The 22,924-nt window shown below is 34.8% G+C and overlaps 1 protein-coding gene and 1 pseudogene across 3 annotated transcripts; one reads left to right on the top strand and one right to left on the bottom strand.

Moving 5' to 3' along the window:
• The first annotated feature begins 1,154 nt into the window (after nt 1–1,154).
• Nucleotides 1,155–2,370, top strand: LOC126706109 (UPF0481 protein At3g47200-like; annotated as a pseudogene).
• A 1,899-nt stretch (nt 2,371–4,269) lies between these two features.
• LOC126716093 (cullin-associated NEDD8-dissociated protein 1) lies at nt 4,270–21,008 on the bottom strand. Of its 3 annotated transcripts, none has more exons than XM_050417083.1 (29): nt 20,839–21,008; nt 19,832–19,924; nt 19,539–19,708; nt 18,398–18,608; nt 17,390–17,555; nt 16,540–16,669; nt 15,968–16,082; nt 15,517–15,674; nt 15,304–15,427; nt 15,126–15,176; nt 14,959–15,041; nt 14,573–14,657; nt 14,392–14,493; nt 14,098–14,196; nt 11,906–12,016; nt 11,729–11,812; nt 11,519–11,659; nt 10,155–10,247; nt 9,900–10,021; nt 9,602–9,764; nt 9,282–9,521; nt 8,341–8,589; nt 8,080–8,256; nt 7,825–7,971; nt 7,576–7,692; nt 6,502–6,670; nt 6,216–6,293; nt 5,994–6,132; nt 4,270–4,795 (listed from the first exon to the last, which is right to left on the bottom strand). In XM_050417083.1, the coding sequence occupies exons 2-29, from the start codon at nt 19,868–19,870 to the stop codon at nt 4,699–4,701; spliced, it is 3,660 nt and encodes a 1,219-aa protein (XP_050273040.1). In that variant the 5' UTR covers nt 19,871–19,924; nt 20,839–21,008; the 3' UTR covers nt 4,270–4,698. The 3 variants fall into 3 exon arrangements, with proteins under 3 accessions (XP_050273040.1, XP_050273042.1, XP_050273039.1); XM_050417085.1 differs by having other exon boundaries at nt 19,832–19,902; XM_050417082.1 differs by having other exon boundaries at nt 19,832–19,906; nt 20,839–21,007.
• Nucleotides 21,009–22,924: the final 1,916 nt, after the last annotated feature.

Here is a 22,924-nt window from a genome sequence, read left to right as displayed (position 1 = left end):
ATATATATATATATATATATATATATATATATATATATCCCAATCAATTTATTTGATCGCTGCAAGAACCACATATAGCTTGAGTTGTTGATAGTTTGCACTTTACAGTAAGTTAAGAGGCTCATTCTTTCATCTGCGACACAATTAACTGAGGTAGGTTTTCGTAACATTTCCTATTCAAGTTACATTGTCTTTCTAGATTGAGAAGTTGGTGTAATTTAACCTTATATATATATATATATATATATATATATATATATATATATATATATATAATTTATTTAACCACTCGTTTTGTATCCAGATTGAAGTCGTGTGCATGTGTTTACGATTTGGACACCAACATTTGCGAAGTCATGATTTACAACGTCGTCATAATTATCTAAGCTTAGATAATTATAAGCATTTTAATTTGCCAAATGGATGTTTCTTTGTCTATATTTTGTTAAACAGCATAATCAACTTTTAAGCAACAAATATGAATACTTTAGATTCGTATATAGACTATAGAGTGACAGGGGTACAACGAATTTTAATATATATATATATATATATATATAAACCTTATAAACAAACTATTACATTTTCTTTTAAACACAAACCAAAAAGTGATTTAAGAAATTGATTGATCATGTTGGAAGTCTTCTATCTTCTATAGTAATTATATTGGTAGTACCTTTTCTACTTTCTTTAGATTTAATAGCTAGGGTAAGTGGGAAAAAAAAGTAAAGAAACTATATAATATACACACATTGCATAAATTAACAGAGAGACCAGCTGAAAATATGTCCATCTACTATATAAAAAATGCAAATTAACATATCTACCACTACCTGTATATTGAATATTGATGGCTCTAGTCGTTGAAACTAAACAGCATATATACGAATTATGAAAGTCGTGGACATTTTGAGAATTTTCCTATGGTATACCTAGTCTGTAATTAAACTTCTACGATTATATATAATCGTGCCTATGCAATGTATCATGATTTAATAAAAAACCATACATAAATTAAAAAGCATCACTATATCATGATTTATAATACTTTTTTTTTTTCATTTCCCAAAAAAAAAAAAAAAAAAAGTTACAGTAAGTTATATAAGTAAAATAATTACCTCTTTCAAGTTTCCTCAAACATGTATTAATAGACTATGATAAATGACTTCAGAGCTATGATTAAGCCTCCATTGTCAACTGGGTGCCGCATCTAGAAGGTTCCATATCACCTTCGCAAATTGAACGAAGAAGCCTACACTCCTCATGTTATTTCAATTGGTCCCATTCACCAAGACAAAAGAAAATTTTCAAACCATGGAAAAGCATAAAGCAAGATACTTCGAGAGCTTCGTGCAACGAGCTAAGATAAACTTGAAGAACTTAGAAAGCAGTATAAGGGAGATGGAAGATAGCATTAAGCGTTGCTATGTAGAGACTGTTCATCTTAAAAGTGATGATTTTGTGAAACTGATCAGATTGGATGCAAGCTTCATTCTTGAGCTATTCTTGAGATATTACGAGGAAAAATGGGAAGTTGACGATCCTATGTTCGTGGAAGCATGGCTATTAGATGTGGTGTGGCATGAGTTGTTATTACTTGAAAACCAGCTTCCATTCTTTGTTATTGAGAAACTATACCAACTTGCCTTTCCCAATAACTCTTTTAACTCCACCCCATCTTTAAATGAACTTACTTTTAACTTCTTTAAGTCCCTGAACACTCAGATGAAAAACACTAATGTGGAAATCCAACACCTCACCGATTTGCTTAAATTCTTTCATCTACCTCCATCCAACAAGCTACCATATAGAGACACTAAATTGACTTCTCCTAAGTACTCTGCAACACAGCTGCGCGAGGCAGGAGTAACGTTTATGGTGGATTCAAGAAAATGCCCTCTGAACTTGGATTTCAAAAATGGAATGCTGGATTTTCCACTCTTAAAATTCCAGGATACTATGGAGGCTCTTATTCAAAACATTATGGCATTAGAGCAATGTGATTATAGAAGACCGGCATACATTACGGATTTCTATTTAATGTTGGATCATCTTACCAACACTTGCGAAGATGTGGATTTACTTAGCGATGAGGGAATCATTGATAATAGGCTAGGCGACAGCAATGCAGTGACAGCTATGATTAACAATCTTAACAAAGGAATCTTCAGGAGAGATATGAACTCTGATTACTACGATCTTTGTAAAGAGTTGAATGTATTCTATGAGAAACCATGGCACAGATGGAAGGCAACGTTAAAACATGAATATTTTAGCACTCCTTGGAGAACGGCTTCAACCATCGCTGCTATCTTTCTTTTGGTGCACACTTTAATACAGAAAATATGCTCAATCATCCAAGTAGTTTAGGTTCAATTCCTATGTAATTCGAATGGTTGTTTGATTGTTGATGTAGTGCTATAATTGATATGTAATTTCCAAGTAAGCATTCAAGAGCAGCCATTGGAAGATTAAAGTCACTTGGAAATATGTGGTATTAGTCTTTTACCTTGAAAATCAACTTTGTAGGTATTAAATATTGTTATGTGTGTCTTGTAATTTTTGTTTGTCTTGTGAGTAGTTTTTTCAGCTGTCGGAAGTTGTAGTCACTCTGTGGGTTGTTGTTTCTTAAGATTATATATATGGTAGAAATGTGGGATTCCAAATCAAGCCTTTTGTATTATATATTTGGTTGGGCATAGCTCCCAGTAATCTGTCATTTTCTCTTGTTCTGCCTCTGGATTTCCAAATTCTCTCTTCCTTCCGCTTCCAACTGCATCAATTGCTTAGTGATAAAACTTTATTCCTTTGTTATTATTTCAATGCAATTGATCTTGCATGTGTAAAATACTCATATAACGTTACAAGGTTTACTCTAATATCATTTGTAAAAGCACAAGTCCTTCAAGCCCAATGTGTTACTTCAATGTCATTATCACAACCCAAAAAAAGCATTAGCCACGTATCTGTTAATAGCTCAATATGACTAATTAAGTTGCAATTAGAACACCTTGTAATCGCTTAAATAGCCCGATTCGACCTACTAAATACAATGGTGAAGAAGTGCCCAAGAGTTATAAACTTCTCTATCTCTCCCTCACTAGTCAATATATAACACAAACATGCTTCCGCACACATGCGCCCTCACAAGCATTAGCCACAACCATCGTTGGCAACAATGAAGGTGCTTCCTCCTACCATGAGGCACGGGAGGGGTAGACATGTAGTACCATGCCCCGTCCATAAGCATGATTACCTGTGACATGGTTGTCTGTGTGGACCAGGGGCATAAGGGCAGCAAGTTTGGATTTATTTCCATAATTAAAAGTTTTACAAGTAGAAGAAAATATTTAAAATAATGCATTAAAAAAAAAAATTTAACTAAAAAACAATTATGCAGGTATTATTTACAAAATTTTATTGACAATACTTATTATCATTATTTCTGTACATTTTTTATAAAATAAAATTGATAAAACTCAACCTATAATTGACTATGGCACAAGAAATATTGATTGGATTAGCATGAGAAAGAGGTTTTTAGCAAAACTTGAAAACAATAGGTGAATTAATAATTTGCATATATCAAAACATATATATAAACAGAATATATGAATAGGTATTTAGATATAAGAAAATGTCTCACTTAAAATTATTAATTTAAACCTCAATTTATATTAATTTACCATATTCCTTCCTACAAAACTCATATTTCTTCAAAATTCCATTCCATTTATTAATTTCCCCTCAAATAAGTTGCCATGGTCACTCCTATACGGATATCCATTCCATTTAGGGTAGTTGCACTTTGCACTCATATACCCTGTACTGCCAAATTTAGCCCAATTAATACCTAAACTTTAACCATATACCAGATAGCCCCTTACCAGAAGAAGCTGCAATTTTTATAACAAACTGGGCCTGGAGAAATGGGCTGTCAGGCAGACCTCATCCACGACTAAGTTGGGCAATGGTTGATAATAGAACCAGAGGCCCCATTACGTTTTCTCAGTTAAGTATAGCCCAGCATAATTACAACAGTTTGATATATTTATTAGCTGTGTATTTTGGTTGCAATTAGTTCCTCGTAATTTAATTTTTGCTGACTTATTTACTTAAATGGACATGTTGAATGATATATAAATCCAATATTCTGCTCGGTGAGAGTGCGAAAAAAGCAGCACAAACTGCTTTCTCATTAAAAAAATAATGGTAGAGCAGTGCAAATTAAGAAATGAACCAAACTTGGAGAAGCTGATAGCAACAACATAAGAGAAGGGGCTAGAAGTTCATTCATTATAGCTGCAAATGACAATAATCATATGTAAGTTGACACAATCAAGCTCAAGAGACAAAAATATCTATTGGATTGCATTTCCATATCTGTTCATCAATACAAGTAATTGTATACTCAACTTTACTCTGCCTCAAATGCAAACAAATATTCTGCATTTTCAACCCAAATCATGGGCTGGGGGAAGAGTAATGGTCATACCATCATATAACCAAATGACAGATGCATAGCCTATACATGTCGTCTTCCCCACAAGAACATGGTGACATGATCCTTACCACTTCAACCTTTTTCTGACCAAAATAGCTTATCTTCTATGCATCATCGGAGCAATTTTCTATTCCATCATTCCTTGCAGGGAAACTCCGATATAACACTATGACAGCTAGGTCTTGATATGTCCATCACTCATTCTTAATGGAATAGTACTTGTCCCATAGCGTAGGTGATTTTGATATTTCAGTCATAAGGTTCTTGAACTTAAGGCTGCAATCTCCTCCACTGCAGAATAAAAGAATATGGTAGAGCATTAGAAGAGATTCATTCATAAGACACTCAATATTCAGGGGCATAAACAAGAGAGAGAAGGTGTAGGCAAAAGAAGGAAGGCCTGCTCTGTTCATTGATGTCAAATAACAAAAGTTAAATTAACTCCATCCACAAGTTTAAGGATGAGACGGGCTACTCAAAGTGGAGTCTCAATTCTCACTTCCTAACATACTGTTGCATCAAATGTTTTTTTATTTATTTGACTGATAAGTTTCACACGCACCAAGAGAGTCATGAACCCATAACCTCACCCTCCAATCAATTGTTATGGAAGAAGGCTCATTGGCCTTGCATCCAAGCAATGTAATAGCCAACTTAACCACAAATTTTATTACAAACCCAGCTACTTACACTAATGCAATATCTAGATTGTCAACTGATTCTCCCTAAGGCACTACAGCATGGTGCAAAGTCCAATTCACAAGTTGAAAAAAGTAACTTAGGTAATGTATTAAAAAGACGCCCCCGCGCGCGCCGGGGGGGGGGGGGGGGGGTGTGGGGGTGGTGGGTGGGTGTGGGGGTGGGGAGGTGGGTTCTTCAGGAGGATGAAATCTCCAGTAAACATGATGGAAAGTATGTATATTAAGCTTCTTGGATAAAGTGGCAAGAGAAAACAGCCCCCAAAAAATCTTCCCAAAAAAAGAATGAAATAAAGAAGAAAAGACAAATCAAAGTATTAGATAAATCAGTATTGCAAAACCCTGCCCCCCAAAAAATAATAATAATAAAGAAGAAAGACAAATCAAGTGTATGAGCCAGTAAGACAGGTCCAAGTTATCAATAAAAGACATTCTTGAGCTTTATTTCAAAAAAGCTTTTCTCTAAACTTGTCTATATGGTAGAAATCTTAATTCAAGCAGTGTGAAAATTACAAACAAATCAGCACTCTGTGAAAGGGATTAATTGAGGCAAATATATTGACTAAACAACCCTTTCCTCCTTAGGCTCAGAATTTTGGCCTACAAAGCTGAGTTTGAACAAGATTCTAGTTCACACGGCCCCTATGGCCACCCCCAATCTTTAAAATAAAGGACAGTATTACCTAATCATGATAAGGGGTTAAACTACCTGAAAAATTAGAAATGGATAAGAAAACCACACAACAAATTGGACACCAAATTAAGTAACCCGATAAAGTAAAGAACTAAACCTTATGCGATTCAACGATGCAATTGCTCTAAGAGCACTGCGAATCATGTCTTCATTACGATCTACTTCTTGCTTGACAGCATCTTGCTTTGGCTTAAAATTGATAGTCTTCTGCAGAGGATCCACCAGTGAATCCAACACTGAAGAGTACAAAACTAACATTAGATAGAATGTCCAAAGCTCAGCTAAATCTTAGTTAAGCAAAATCAATGAAATCACTAACCTGCCAATACAGCAGATGGACACTTATCCGCAAGTTTTGAAAGGATAAGGTGGCAAGGCATTTTGACATCATAATGATCTGAAAAAGAATCCAAATTAGTTGTTGAAGCAACAAAAACCATGAACACCATTACGTTACCAATCACAGCATTTAATTTGAAAGATAAAATTTAAAAGCATTAGAAAGTTGAATCTAACATCACTGTCCAACACAAGTCTAACTGAATACGAAAGGTACACTAAGTGAGAATAAAAAAGTACAGGCAGGGGAAAAAAAACCAACTCACCGTCCAGACCAGATTTCAGGTATGGAACAATAAAAGAAGAAGGATTCACTTGGTCAAGACAACTATCAAGCAATGTGTCCACACATTCAAAAGCAGCCTTTCTCAACTCAAGTCCATCATCCACAATGTGCTTGAAAGGACCAAGATCAACTGTCCTTATTAATTCTTGCTGCGCCAGAAATTTAAAAACAGAACATCATTACAATACATCAATATATCACTGGTGAACAATGGATAAAGATACAAACGAGTAAGAAAGAAAGAGAGAGGAATACAGACTAATTGGAAATAAAAATAAAAAAGGAACAAAATGTCCAAGCCACATTAATACGATCATTCATAGGTCTACACATGAAAGCCGAATAATAAATCACAATAAAATGGAAGTACAACAGTTAAGCGAACTAAAACATCAGTATAGCCAAAGCATTTTTAATGGAATGACGATTGTGTACTAACTGCACCAAATAAGTTCCAAATACTAATCCAGCGAGCAACCTATGAAGCATGGGTGCGTTTCGGGACTTGGCAATTTTTGAAAAAGCAGGGTGCGGGTGCGGCGGGACTCGGCGATTAAAAAATTATTAAAAATATTTTTATTTTTATTTTCTATATATTTTTACTATTAAAATATTCTTAAAAAACACATTAATATACCTTGATTCACAAAACAAAGAAATAAGAAGGCAAGAAACACATCTAAGGTCAGAATTTCAGCTGCTCCGGCGAGTTTCAAGGCCAATTTCGGCCTGTTTCCGGCCATATCGGTCGCCGGCCGATACGGCCCGATTCTGGCCGAATCAGCCCGGTTCTGCGTGAATCGAGCCGAGTCGGCGCGAATCCCAAAAAAAAAAAAAAAAAACTCAGACACGGCACCGATGCGCGGTCATCCGCGTCGGACTCGGGTGCGGCACCCTCCCAGCCGCGTCCGTGCTTTCTAGCGAGCAACTAACAAGTCAATAATAAATAAAATCATTTACCCCAAATCATATGCACAGGCATTATCAATAACATACTACTTCAGATTACGGAAAAGAATCATTTAACATGAACAATGTCAAAATCTGAAGTTACCTTAACAATTGTCTGATCATAAAGAAGTGGCAATAATTCTGGAAGAAGCCCCTTGATTAGGTTTGGCTTATTGTGCGCAAACGTACTTAAAGCCAACACTGCTGCACGCCTAACATGCTGCACACCCATGAAAAATCAGTAATTATATGGTTCAAAGCCCAAACCAACCCACTACTACCCAAAGAGAATGAAGGAAAGCTATAAGATATTTCAAAGAGGAATGATGAGATGCCAAGGTATGAGACTCACCCGGTCATGATCCTTTATAAGCATCAAGAATGATGAGATCTCAGGGTATATAATCTCGTCTATCTTCTCAGGCCTCTCAACTATAGAATATTTTACAGCAATGACAACCGTAGCTCTAGTGAATGCAGTTGGACTGGTTGTTCGTACCTGTAGGAAATTAAGAGTATAAAACAAACACACAACCCCATCAAATGTAAAAATAAAGAATTCATCAAAAGCTTGAGGAGAAGTCAACAAATTGATTTGATCAAATACCTTAAGTGCTGGAACAAGTTTTGAAGGTTCGATAAGTGCAATTTTCCCCAGACACTCAGCTACAACATTACGAACACCCTCTTCATCACTTTCACAGTGATTGAATAGTAATTTAAGAATCTTCTCAACACTAGAATCCTGGAATTCTGCTTTATCTACGGATTGTCGTACAATTACCTACAACATGAGATAAACACAAATTAGAACAATGTATAGGAAGATATCCAGCTCCAAGCTATACTGGTAATTTAGGGCACACACCTCCTTCAAGGAATGAAGCAAAAGATATTGTTTCTTCTGCTGATTATCAATTTGGTCCAAGATAAAAGGCAGATACTTGGACAGATTACCAACAGCAATATTTCCAAGAGCATAGGAGGCTGCAGACTTTATCTCTTCAAAAGGAGATTGAAACGATTCAATAACAATATTCTCAATATGTGCATGCGAGCTTAGATCTTTCCTTCTCCCAATTTCACCAAGACATAGCAAGGCAAGGTGCTGCTTAGCCTAAAAAGGAATAACAACAGTGATTGTAATTGGCAGAATACTGTAGTAAAATCAGAATATGAAAGAAAGCCGCCCGCGGGGGGGGGGGGGGGGGGAGGGCCTAGGGAGGAGGCAGGAGAAAATGAAAGATTTTTTCAGAGTTTATTACTTGACTACAGTCTTCATTGTATTACAAAGGGTTGCATGCACATGCACCAAACACAAGCCATCTGTCATTCCAACGCATTTTAAAAACTGAAATCTTGAAAATGTGATCAAATCTCATAGAACCAGGCAAACATGATGCACAAGTCTGGTACTAAAAATGAGATAAAAGAATCCAGCATTCCATTTGATTTCGATACATGTGTGTTTGTGTACATGCTTGCGCATATGCATAAATGTATGGATTGCGGAATTACAAAGATAAAACCAGCCTACCCAATAAACCACATTGTATTTTACACATTAATTCTTTTAAAAAAATTTCATTATCATTAATACATCTTTACATTTCTATCTAATCAAACATCACATGAACTCCATAAACTTCAAGCAACCACAACAGAAGACTGACTCAGTCAAAAAAAAATCTTGAACAGAGAATCTATAATGGAATAATCATCAGTCAAAATCTAACATCCAACAATGAAGTCATTTCAGGTATAACATTGACATACAAATGATGCCAACACCTAGAAAAAAGAACTTACTGAATTGGAACTGCTGTCATCTTTCAGGATTTCAGTAAGCATTTCAACAGTCGATGAGCATTTCTGATCACCAGCAGCAAGGCAGAGAACAGCCACACATTGCGCAATTGAATACAAAGCCTGTTTTGCAACGCCTCCCGACTGTGGAGATGGTTTAGCGCTTGAAAGAAGAGATTCTAGTAAGACATCAAAACTAGTGTTTGCTGAATAAACTAATGCAGCAAAAAAGCTTTGCAAAGCCTGCAATTACAACAAAGAAGGGTTTTAACAAGCATATATTCTAGATCAAAATGCAAGTCCAAGAATGCAGATTGACATACCGAAAGGGCTTGCCCCTGCAGCAATGAGCTTTTGATTAATGTTAGTGCTTGTGGAAGAACTTTGTTTCTAACAGCCAAACCAACACTAGGGCTTGACCTCCTGTCAGCCATCAGGGTGCAACATAGTTCCAGGGCAAGAGCCGTCATATGCAAGTCCGAATCACTGGAATATAGATTATTGAGAATCACCAGGATTAGAATGTAATCAACATGGGCACGAACCATACCTTACTTTGAAATAAAGAGAGAGAGAAGGGGGGGGGGGGCCTGCTAAAAAGGTGAAGCAACAAGAGAAAACCTTATCAGAGATGAAAGTTCCACAATGATAATTTCATAAGCAGATGGACCAATTTTATCACCGTAAGCAACTATCAGGGAATTAAGGGTTCCCAATGTAGCCTGCCTCAAAGCCCGATTAGCCTGTTTTCCAAAACAAACAAAAAGTTCAGAAATTCATTCAGCAGATGTTGAGTGATTCTTAAAAATCATTGCAAGAAATTGAGCATCATTAAAAATATCATTAAGAAGACAGCAAACAAAATAATCTTCATACCTTCCGTAGAAATGCCGTCAATTCTGCAATTACATGCTCCAAAACACATGACAAATCTATTTGAAGTGGAGAGGCAGCAATGACAGCAAATGCCTGGATACAGAACACATCAAGTCTTTAGATTACCATAATCCAGTGACGGGCATGTGCACACACACAAACATGAACCACACATCCACATATACTATAATTGACTACCTAGTGTGATGCACAGATCTGATAATCAACTATATAGATAGAAATACTGTTCAGTTGAACATTTGAGTCTGATAAATAGATTGCTCAGACAGCTTCCCATATTCAGCCCCAATCCCACTGACACACGCACACACAAATGGTAGTCAGAACATAGGACATGGAATTTTTGCTCCTTTTCCAACTTGACTCCAATTCTAACATTATTTAGCACAACAACCGTTCAGAAGTTTAGGCATAACTACATTTCTTTCTTCTTTTTTTATCAGTAGCATAACACTTACTTTTCTAACATTTAAATAGTGCATCTAATAGATGCAAATGAGGTTGACCAACAAATACGAACTCATTACATATTGTGGGCAGTTAGAAATGTCAAGGAAATGCATCCAACTATAGATTCTGAGCTCATTTGGGACAAAAAAGGCTTCATTATATAACCCCCCCCCCCCCCCCCCCCCACACACACACACACACAGAGATACAAAGGTTGTGGATTGGTGTTATATGTGCAAGTGTAATAGTGAAACTGTTGACAATCTCTTCCTTCATTGTCCGGTTGCTATAAATCTGTGGGCTATGAGTCTAAGTTTATTTGGAGTATGTTGGATTATGCCAAAGTCTGTTGTTGAGCTTCTTGCTTCCTGGCAAGGTCAGTTTGGTCGCCATCATAATGGATATGTATCGATTGTTGTTCCTTATTGTTTGGTGTGGTGTATTTGGAAGGAAGGAGATAGTAGGTGCTTTGAAGATAATGAGCATTCTCTGCCTAATCTCAAGTTATTCTTTTTCAGAACCTTAATGGACTGGTTGTCAGTGTGGAGAAATCAATCCTTTTCTTCAATTTTGGATTTACTTGATTTATGTAATTTTTGTATTTGATCTGTACCCATGTACACTTGGGTGTCTCTTTTTTGATATCAATAAATCTTTATTACTTATCAAAATAAATAATAATAATAATAATAATAATAATAATAAAAAGGTTGTCTACCAACCACTTCAAATTGCCTAGACTCACAAAAGCAAGAGCCTGTGCATTGGGTACAACCTTTTTAGACAATAAAGCTCAAACAAGTGACATTGACATAGACAAGTAACTGCACATGCACATGCACAAAATCCAGCTAAAAGACCTTAAATACGTACAACATATGCAACAAACCAACCTTCACAGCTGTAAGCCGGGTTATCTCATTTCCCATCCGATCAACAAGTACAGGAAGGCATGCAGGCAACTCTGCACTGAGGTTATCACCAAATGTTGCCACAACAAGTCCCATGCAAGAGATAGCACACTCCTTAACCTCCTGGAAAAGAAAACACATGAGACACAATCAAAACATTCAAGGAGAGCTTCTATTAGAATTTCCACTGACCTGATCTTGATCTTGGTTTGTCAAGCGTGACATTATAGCATTGTAAATGGGATGAACATATGCTTTAAAATCAAAACCGAAACCCTACATAAAAAAAAAAAATAAATAAAAAACCATTCAACGATTAGAAGATGACCAAACAAGATCTCAAAGTGTAAGAGTGAATAATAAAGTCACCTCAATATCTGGCCGCACAACACGGACAAGTTCCCCACATACTTTTAATGCCTCAGCTGTAACTTTATAATAACGCTCACCAACAGCAGATAAAACAGGACCAGAAAGAGCCTGCAATAACATAGTTTAAAACGTAAATGAACCAGACAGTACAATCACAGTGTTTTCTATTTTTGTGTACTCATCAAGACGATACACATAACAGTGGTCATACTGATTCCTTGAAACATGTTAACAGAGAATTACTCAAGAAACATGTTACAGGAAAGTGTATTTTAACATAGCAAAAAACACTAACACCACTACAAGAAAGAATATGACACATACGATAGAAAAGGTAATCAAGTGTCTCAAACTGATCGAGGACTGCATGACATAGCATAACCCTTTCACTTTCTTCAAAGCACTGACTTCCAAAGGAAACCAAATTGCATATATTCTTCATTGTGAATCTCCCCTATGTACAAAGAGGATTCCTAGAATGAAGATGGCCCTTCTTTTTTTTACACAAGTGCAATGAAGGTTAAGATGTATGTCATACTACATGAACATGGACTGAGATGGGGCCTCCTTTTTGAAATTAAAATTGCAGCTTCAGGGGGGACTCAAGGTTTTCTAATTAATAGCAAAGTTTCACTTTGGTTTGCAAACAAAACCTCTTCTACAAATGATACACTAGCAAGTAAGAAGGTCTACGTACAATGGAAAAGATAATCAAGTGGCTCAAACTGAGACGACTACTAAAAAAACAAACAGGGCAAATTGTAAACAAATGTAGGGATTATTTTTCCATAAGGTATTAAATTCTAAATGCAATCGAATTAAAGACATTTATCACGTGTTGATCATCCTGTGTGCAAGTAGGATACCTAGAATGAAGATGATGTAGGGGTTATTACAAGAATATAGATTGAGATCGGCCTCTCTTAGAAAAAGATGGAACTTTGTTTTGAACAACAATTTGGACTTTGGCTAGCAAAATCTCCAATAAGGTCACCAGAAAATATAAACACAAATATTGTATCTGTACAATGGAGAGTAACTTATGGCAGGAAATCATCAAATCAAACATAGATCTCCGATTTGGAAAAATGTTGTGGAGGCAGTAAAAATCATATTGTCTTATCACAAAATTTCAAAATTCAATGATTGGACAAATAAGTAATATCGTTCTTAAGCCATATGATACTCAAACCCCACCAAACACACTTAAGCATCAACTACTGATTAAATCTAGAATGAAGATGTAGGGAGGGCCTATTACAAGAACATGGACTGAAATCATTCTCTTTTTTAAAAAGATAAACTTTGATTTGAGGAATCAACACATACATTTTGGACTTCAGCTAGCAAATCTCTACTAACATTACCAGAAAATAGGTTCACAAAAAATTGTAGCCGGACAATGGGTAGTAAGTAGTAACTTCTAGCAGAAAATCATCAAATCCAACATCAATCTCTGATTTTGATAGATATCTAAAAAAGATAAACTTTGATTTGAGGAATCAACACATACAGTTTAAACTTTGGCCATCAAATTCTCTAATAAGGTCACCAGAAAATATGTTCGCTAAGATTGTAGCCAGAAATATGTTCAGAAAATCATCACATCATACATAGATCTCCAATTTTGACAGATGTTACGGAGGCAGTAAAAATCATATTATATTATCCTAAAAAATCAAATTTCAATGGTTGGCCAAATGAGGAATATTGCTCTGAAACCATAACATACTCAAACCCCACCAAACAACACCCTTAAAGCATCAATTACTGATTAAACCCTTTTCTTTCCAGTGGGGGGTGGATTTTGATTTCTAAATACTGTTTACATTTCAGACAATGTACCCAAAAATTGAATAGGCCCACATTATTAACTCTTGCCCTGAGAACACGCAAGTAAGTAGAGAGGGAGAGGCAAAAAAATAGGTCTTCATTGTGTAGCATTGACCTACCAAGTCTCAGTCGAGTCAGTCCATCCTAGCCCCTTAAAATAATACAGAACAGAGGCAAAAAAAAATAGGTCTTCATTGTGTGGACCTACCAAGTCTCAGTCAAATCTGTCCATCTTAGGCCCTTAAAATAATATAGAATAGAATCACCTCTATTCAACATCAGAATACAGGAAAAGATATGATTCTTTTCTCATGCTCACGTAAGATAGTTAAAACACACACGACAAGTGCTAATACCTTAATGTGAGGGTGGAACACAGGAGGAGAATGCGAAGCTAACACCAATCGAGTAAATATAAGAGCTTCAATCTTCAAATTCGAGGTAGAGGATTTATCCTGGAAATGAATAAAGAAGAAACATTAGGGAAATGGAAAATTTCAGTATCAAGGAGAAAAATAGACGAGTTTCAATACGGAGGATTTATCCTGGAAATGAATAAAGAAGAAACATTAGGGAAATGGAAAATTTCAGTATCAAGGAGAAAAATAGACGAGTTTCAATACGCTTTCAATGGCAGGCTATTTACTCACACTTAATGCTTTTTCAATTCCTGGAATTAGTGATCCAATGTGCTCAGCAAGGCAGTCTGGCAAGACAACCACAAGTTCCTTCAAAACAGAAAATGCCCCAACCTGCAAACAGACAAAATGAATGCTATCAAGACTAATGGGTCCATTACCTATGATCCAAAATGATATCAACAATTTCTACCTTTGTCTTGATGGATTTCTCACGTAACTGTCTATTTATAGATTTAACAATCTTTGGCACTTCCTGCTTCAATAACCATCTTGGACTGGACAAAATTTCAAAATTTAGCATTAGTTTTTTATTGATAACATTTGCAGTAATGCTAGCAAGTAAAAGCAATTACCACAAACAGCAATCAAACAAGTATTGAAGAAAAAAAATGCCAATAGCTTAAAAAAAACACAACCACTAAATGAACTAGGCCTTCAACATAAAAATCTAAAATATTTAATTATTTTCTCTACATCAGAGAATTTAAATAAATAGAAGAAGAAGCCAGTGAGCAATATGAAAAGGCTGGAAGTGGTTCGTTAACATTTGACACTAGAACATAAAAATTAACTTGCCTCAATTCATTCATGTCATTCTGCCCTTTTGTCACATTTCCAGTTTGACGCAACAGCTCAATGAATGTATTGAAGACATCCATCTGCAACATTACAATTTACAATATTAGATAACCAACAACATAATTAGTAATTAAATATCCAAAAATAATTCATTGAAGCTATACCTTCACATTTTCTTCCCTCTCTTTAAATCTATCAATCAATTTTGGACAAGCCTGCACAAAAAAGAATCAAATGTATTATGAATTATGACTAACAAGACTCAAAACTATATAAGAAATTATGATCAAAATGATGAATGATTTCCTCCACTTCTTAACAAATTTAGAATTTTAAAGATACCTCCTCATATAGCTTTGAGAGCAGTTCAGGACGAGATACAATTAATGCTGCTAAGCATTTGGCTGCTGCTCGTCGGACTTTCCAGCTGACATCCTCATCATCTGTGTATTCATTTGCACTCTCGCTACAACAAATATAGTGACCACACAAAATTAAACAAGTCTATCCATAAAATGTAATGTATTAACTCACATAAATCAGAGCAAAACATACTCATCTTCCTCCTCCTCATGGCTCTCATCATCAGTATCCTCCTCCATGTTATCAGTGAAGTTTGGATCATAACTTAGATACTCCAGGGAAAGGCGAAGAATTTCATCACAATAAGAAGAAATATCCCTAGGACACCTGAGCAAAAAACTTTCCAGTGCCTGCAATCAAAATTCAACATATATGAGAAGAATCACAGGAGGAAAATATCAAAAACACATATACCTTCTGTCCTGATTCAAATGCCTTGCTTTCTTTTGGGATGTCCAAAAAATAGTTGAACACTTTCTAAAAATAAAATTTCCTACTTCTTCAATTTCCTATAGTACCCTTACCTTCTCTTGAAAAGCAAACAATATTTTCATTTGAAGTCATGCCAACTCTACATGTATTGCAGTAATCTAAACAAAATGAAAAATCTCAAAAGAGAGATAAACAAAAAATATCACAGTACCTGCAAGCTATACTCACGAAGCTCCTCATCATTCTCCGATGCACTTGTGCAGTAGTTAATCAGCACTGGAACAGTGTCAACAAGATGGGGTCCAAAACGATATCCGACAGCACGACTGAGACACCATGGTTGATTAATAACACATCAGAAAAAGATCATTTTTCATAAGTAATGTGAGAAACATAATAATAATAATAATAATAATAATAATGAGGTGGAAGGCTAAATAAAGAGTTCCAATTTTATTTCAAAGGAGAGTGAGACATGGCACACATGTAGGCTAATGCAGCCAAGGTTCATGCTTTCATATATAATATATAATTATGATTTTAAGGAATTTCAAAAAAGAATATACTTCATTACTCCATATAGGGAATTGTGGCCCATCCCAATATCATAAGTATCTTGTCAAGTTTTTTTTTACCCCCCATATTGCAACTTTGAAGCAAAGAAACAAACAGTTGACATGCCATAAGTACTGAGCCTGCAACTGACTAAGGAAAACAGCAAAAAAAATTTCCTTTTTAATTTTTTGGAAAATAATTATGCAGAGAACACATTATAAAGCTCACCTCAAAGCACCGATCATCTGAATGTTTGTACGGGTCAGTTCTGATTTTGTGCCCTTATTTCTCAAGTTCCGAACAACTTCATCTGTAGCCTTAGCCAACAAATCCTCTGACAGACTAGAAGCAAGAGATGCTGAAGACAAAAAAATGTTGCATGAAATCTTTTGTACCCTTTGGGGAAAAAATTGTCACAAATCCAAATATATTAAGTTTTTTCAAAGGGAATGGACTGGACTGGCATCACATTAGTCCTACACAATTCTAGGCTATTCCAACATAGTCAAAAGAAATAGCTATTATATGCCCTGAGTATTATCTTTGTAAATAGGACAATATCGTATGTTAATATGTTGTATTGTTTGCCTGCATACCTACAAATCTTTAACTTCTTTAGCTTTAAAAGGAATTGACAATAGGAATAATATGCTGTTCACAGTTCATTTAAAATACAAACACACACCCAAAAAAAAGATATGAGAATGGATTTCAAACAAAGGTGTACCATTTCTACTTTCCACTTTCCATAATAGAGTGAAAAGGGAACTTTCCACATTAAAGGTCACAAATTGCAACAGCCACAATATCTCCAATTGAATATTCTAGTGGCACTCCATCAAATCAAAAGCCATGTTCAATTGCATTTTCAGACTCCAGACACAATGGAAATCAAAACTACAAAACCTATTTTCTAAAATTGACCAAAATAACCAGCTGAGTTATGACTGGTGAGAAAGGTTTAAGTCCAGACACAGTCTTCAATATAAAGCAACAGAAAAATGAAAACATTGAACAAACACCACCTCAAAGCAAAATTTAATACACACAATCAATGGAACTAATTAATAAAGCTTACCAATACAAGACACAGTCTTCTTTCTGACACTGGCTTGATTTGAATTCAACTGGGACAAAAGAGCACTTAAAAGCAGCCCATGGTCAGCTGCCATTAGATTACCAAATTTATGGAGAACATCACATAAAATATCAAGACATTCACATTTGATCTCAGTGCTTTTTCCCTAAAAAGATAGAAGCACAAAATTAGCAGGAAGCCTACAATTTATCAATGAAAATGATACAGAAAGAAATAAATAAAATACCAAAATGATAGCATAGGAGATATAACATAAAATCAATCATACATTGCCTTTGGGGAGCCATATTATATAACCAAACCAAACCAAAGAGATAGAAAATGGGGAAGCCAAGATGTTATCCCAATTCAATTTTCTCTTCATTTCAATGCTTTCAACTACTTTCCTTTTTCTGAGTTTTTAATGTTGGCATACTCTGTTCTATTGAGTAATGCATTCTTATCTTCTTTTCAAGTTACACTGTTTGTTAATACGCACAAGATCTGCTGACCAACTAAGCACATTAAAATTATTTAAGTCTTTTCAGATGCATTCCTTTTTGTTAGGTAAATAAATTCATTAAAAAAGAAGTGCAATCCCAATACAAAGGATGTGTACTAAAACAGCACAAGGATGCATTCCTTTTTCTGAGTTTGTAGTGTTGTCATACTCTTCTATGTTATTCCTGAGTAAAGTTATTTTCAAGTTTCACTATTTTTTAACATGTACACGATCTGCTGACTTACCTAAGCATATTATTCTTGGTATATATTATTTCATTTCCTAATTAAAATTACTTGATTCCCTTTGTGAAGGGTATTCACCTTGTTTTTATTGATAAGTAACACATGTATTCAGTGGGTCTTGAACCCACAACAGAAGAATGAGCCATTTGAACTAGAGCTATTGGCATAAAAGGTTATTCAGCAGATAAGAACAAATTTTTCATTTCAAATCCAAAATCTCCCATGTGATAAGGAAGTGACATTTAAATTTTAGTTACTCACTGGACCAGTAATTCCTTTTATCAATTGTGGAGTAACTGCAATAAGAATAGACTGTGCAAGAGATTGAGTAGAAACTTCAGCAACTATTGTCTTCAAAGCTATGCTAGCAATGTCACGATGCTGATCCTTCCCATTTAGCAGTTTATCACAGAGTTTATTAGCTATCTCCACAACTTGTGCCTCGCTGACCTTCTTGACCAATGGAGCAAGACTACAACACCACACACCAAGAAGAAATATATATCAAGTAAAGAAATGAGCAACAGAAGTACTGATGTTATTGCATCTCTTTACGCAACTCTTTTTCTTCATATTTTACCGCCACTTGCAAACAATTTTTTTTGCTAGGTAAATAGGGAAAGGGGGCCAGTGGTATTCAAACCCTAGTGCCCAGGCACCACAAGAGGTGCTGGGACCACTTGGTTATCCCTCAAAACCTTTCACTTGCATACACTTTACACATAATCAGTCAGACTAATAACATAATTCCTACTAAGGTTTTTATTATGCATGCCTTCCTTGAAAAAATAAAGAATTAATTTCATGACAAAATTGGAAACCCCACAATTGCACCCAATCACCGGAATACCACTGTAGAACTTCATAGAAAATGAATTGTGGCTATCTACAATTATAATTCTACAGATTTTTAAATCAAAACTGTTGCATATTTAAAATACTGCAGTGAATACCACCATCTTTCTTATCAAAAAAAAAAAAGTGAATACCACCATCTTCAACTGAGTACATGCAACAACACGTGGCAACAATAATAGTTCGGCAGGTTAAAGTTCATCAATTTCATCAAAACTAACAAATACTCTTCATGCAAAGCAATATTAATGAAAAGGGTACATGGTTCCCTTTCGGCACATTGTAATTCTAACACAAGGAGACAGAAACTAGGATGTTAAGAAACCTATCATCACCCTTGCACTTTAGTACAAAAAAGAAACACACTACCAATAGAAACACTGAATATGATGGTCAAAGAAGAGATGCTACCATTTTATTTTTTGATAAGTGAAAAAATAATAATGATACTATCATTAAAATATAGAATTATTGAAACAAAAATCATGTAGCCAAGCAAGAGCATCTCTGATCAAGTAAAAGGGGGATGCAGCAACAAGTCCAATACCATTTCACAGCCAATCCTGAAACATCGCCAGCCGCATCATCAAGCTGTTGGATGATTATATTTGACAATTTTATCTCCAGGTCAGCATCTGCTTTAAAACTCGGTTTGTTTAACTCATTTAGCAAATCAGATGTTGCCATGTATCTATAATCTTTATCCTTTCCCGTCATCTGCAAATGAACACAAAGCAGGTAAAATACTTGGCCCACATATGTTTTCCCTTGCACAAGTAATTAACTCAAATGAGTCATCACACAAAGAACTACAAAAACAGAAGCTCAAAAACATCATACCTTTTCTAGTATACTCGTCATCACTAAATTCGTCGCCATCTCGGCGCGACAAATTAAGGCCTTGTATGCACCTAACTGACAAATACCAAATCTCTGAGAGGGAAACAGAAAATAGGAAACCAGCAATCACAAAATGAAATATGCATATGCAAAATAAAGTTCAAAAGTTGAAACGAAATATCTTCAAGAATTCCTGAACTCTAAAAGAAGGAAACCCATTAAAAAAAAACAGCAATAAAAAATATCAAAGTCAAAAATAACAAAAATCTATATATAACAACACTCATGGTTGAATCAGTGGCACGCAAACAGAATATCATATAATGTACACTCATGGTTGTATCAGCTACAAAACTTTCATTTTCTTCAAATCTTTAATTCACAGATGCCAAGAAGAGGAACAAACATAAGCTAAATCATCAAACTAAAGCCCAAACCCTACATCATCTGATGCATACATAGTTACATATACACACACATACATATCATCAACTGCAAGGTAAAACTAGACAAACAATGTGAGAATCTACAATTCTACATTAGATTAAACCCTAAAGAACCTTCAATTATTTCAAATACTATCAGAAACCCCAGAGAATTCAAAACAAACCCTACACCAACCAATACATACACACATATATAACGTATCATCAAGTACAACGTAAATTCAAAATTATAAAACCAAAAAAATAAAAATAAAAATAAAAAAATTAGACGATCCTAAATCCAACTCAAACAATGTGAGAATCTATATTAGATTAAACACCGAAAACCTAAATGAAAATCGTACATAGCTTTTCACAACAAAAGCCCTAAGAAACTTTCGTTGATTTTGCAATTACGATAAAGTTAAGAGTGAATTGCAGTATTATGAACTCTAAAAATCAAAGAAGGAACGAAACGCAGAGAAAAATGAAGCGATTCGAATCGGAGACTTCAAAGACATTGAAGAACAAGAAAAAAAAAGTAGAGGAGAGAAATGGAGTTTGAAATCGAATGCGATGTACCTGAGATTGTAGCAGTCAGAGACTGTGAAAATCACACACAGAGAGATACAGACTCTCTCTCTCTCTTTTTCTCTCACTCTCGCTCTCGCTCTCTGTCTCTGGCTGTGGGTGTTTGGGTTTGAGTGGTAATAGTGATAAGAAAGAAAAGAGAAAAGGTGAAACGTAGTGAAGAAGAAGCTAAAACCCTATATTTATATTAAGGTGTTTCGTGTAACATAGGAAACTTATCTAATATCTATGTCTAATTGCCCATGTCACCCAAACCCGTTAGAGTGAGTAATAAGGTTACCTTAAAGATTATATAAAAATAAAAATAAAAATAAAAGGCTATCTTTATTAAAATAAATAAATAAAAAATAATAATAAGTAATAAGGTTACCACATACTATTGAAGCTCATTGGTGGAGTGGTATTAGCTCAAATTTCTCATTATAAACAAGTGAGTTGGGCAAGTCTATGCTCGGGATTTAAAATATCTTTATGTCTAATCCACGTGTGGAGATGCTCACATAACCGCATAGGAAACGCACCATTTTTCCTTCAACAAATTTAAAAAAATTAAATAAATTAAAATAGTATGTGAGCAAGCACAGTTGGTTTATCATGGACTGCCTTCAATTCACTCTTCTTTGGAATTGGAGGTAGGGCATAGCATATTCTCATGTACTTTGCATGTGTATTTAATTTAGGCTTATTTTTTTATATTTTGTAAGGAAACATATCATTTAATTGAGAAATTTTTTATTTTTTTGTGAATTTAGATGTTCGTGAATAAGGCCAGATAGATTTTTAAGCAAAAATAAACTAATGAAAATAACTTATCAATCCACGTAAACATTTCTATTGTTAAGCATCTTGTCAATCACTTGACTACAATTTATTAATGGATCCACCTTTAAAATACATAGACAAAACAACATCTAATATCGAAAAGTGGACCCATATGATACCCTATTTTCATTTGTTTATAAAGTTTTAAAAATAAACTATACAAAAGTACAGTTGTATCTATAAAAAAAAAAAAAAAAAATAGACTTAAAAAATTGCACATAAGCCAAATAAGTAGGAAAAAAAAACTCCCCCAAATAAGGTACAGAGAGGAGTAGGTAGATATTTTATGTGATGGCTATCAATGAACCAAAACTGAAACATTATGAAACTTTTTTCATCATGAAACTTAACATCTTTTAGTGGTAATTAAACTCTTTTAGGGTTCTTTTGACACATCCATGTTGTCCGACTTTAAGGGAAAAATGGATGTTTTTGAATAATTTTTACATTAAAGAAAGTGAGGCATGCATTTTGAGGAAAAATAAGTTTTCGTTAGACCATTCGAATAATGAAAAACGCTTTTGATGAGGTCAATGGATTTGTGGTTTTGGTTAGACAAAAAAGTATCAATCAAATCAAGAAGAATAGAAGTTTTTTGTTTTTTAAGAAAAGAAGAATAGAAGATGAATCATGAATATGGTGGGCAGCCGAATGTTGAGATCTAAGTCATTTTATTATGGGCAAGAGTTTAGGGTCTATGTCTCTGTTTAGATACTGATGAAAATTATAAATTATTTTACTATTCAACTTATTTTTAGTACTATTTATGAGTTCTACTGTACTTTTTAGTAAGTTTCACTGTACTATTTTAACTACTTTTTACATTTATTTACAGTACTTTCAGTAATAAGTTTTTAGGTTCAACAAAATAAGCGATATCTAATCAGACCCTATGAAGGAGGAGTATTCATGGGTCAAGAATGAGTAGTAATTTTCTAGATCCTCCGACATTAATATGAATTGATGAATGAAAGTGACATGGGGGATTTTTGGGGAGTCAAATCGTGTAATGAAAGACCATTAATAGGAATTATTTTAGTCGATGTGGGATTGTTTTAAGGTTAAATCCATAAAATTTACATAGCAACCAGCTAACCATGCCATTTCCCTCGTTTGCAGATGGCCAAATCTCACATCACAATGAAACATTAATTTTTCAAAAAATTACCCAAATAGGATTACTGCAAACTGGGCAGTCGTTTTTTGAATCTTCGTTGATTTAATGAAAGAACGTAAGGTATAACTTTGTTGAATT

Source organism: Quercus robur, chromosome 2 (genome assembly GCF_932294415.1).
Source record: "Quercus robur chromosome 2, dhQueRobu3.1, whole genome shotgun sequence".
Lineage (NCBI taxonomy): Eukaryota > Viridiplantae > Streptophyta > Magnoliopsida > Fagales > Fagaceae > Quercus > Quercus robur.
Note: the sequence above shows the minus strand (reverse complement) of the source record. Positions and strands in the feature narration are given on the sequence as shown.

Coding starts and splice junctions, on each gene's coding strand:
- LOC126716093 (XM_050417083.1), bottom strand. CDS start 19,870: ATGGCGACGAATTTAGTGATGACGAGTATACTAGAAAAG. Junction 10,022..10,154: donor TGACGGCATTTCTACGGAAG/GTATGAAGATTA, acceptor TTTGGAAAACAG/GCTAATCGGGCTTTGAGGCA. Junction 8,590..9,281: donor ATGACAGCAGTTCCAATTCA/GTAAGTTCTTTT, acceptor ATTCCTTTTTAG/GCTAAGCAGCACCTTGCCTT.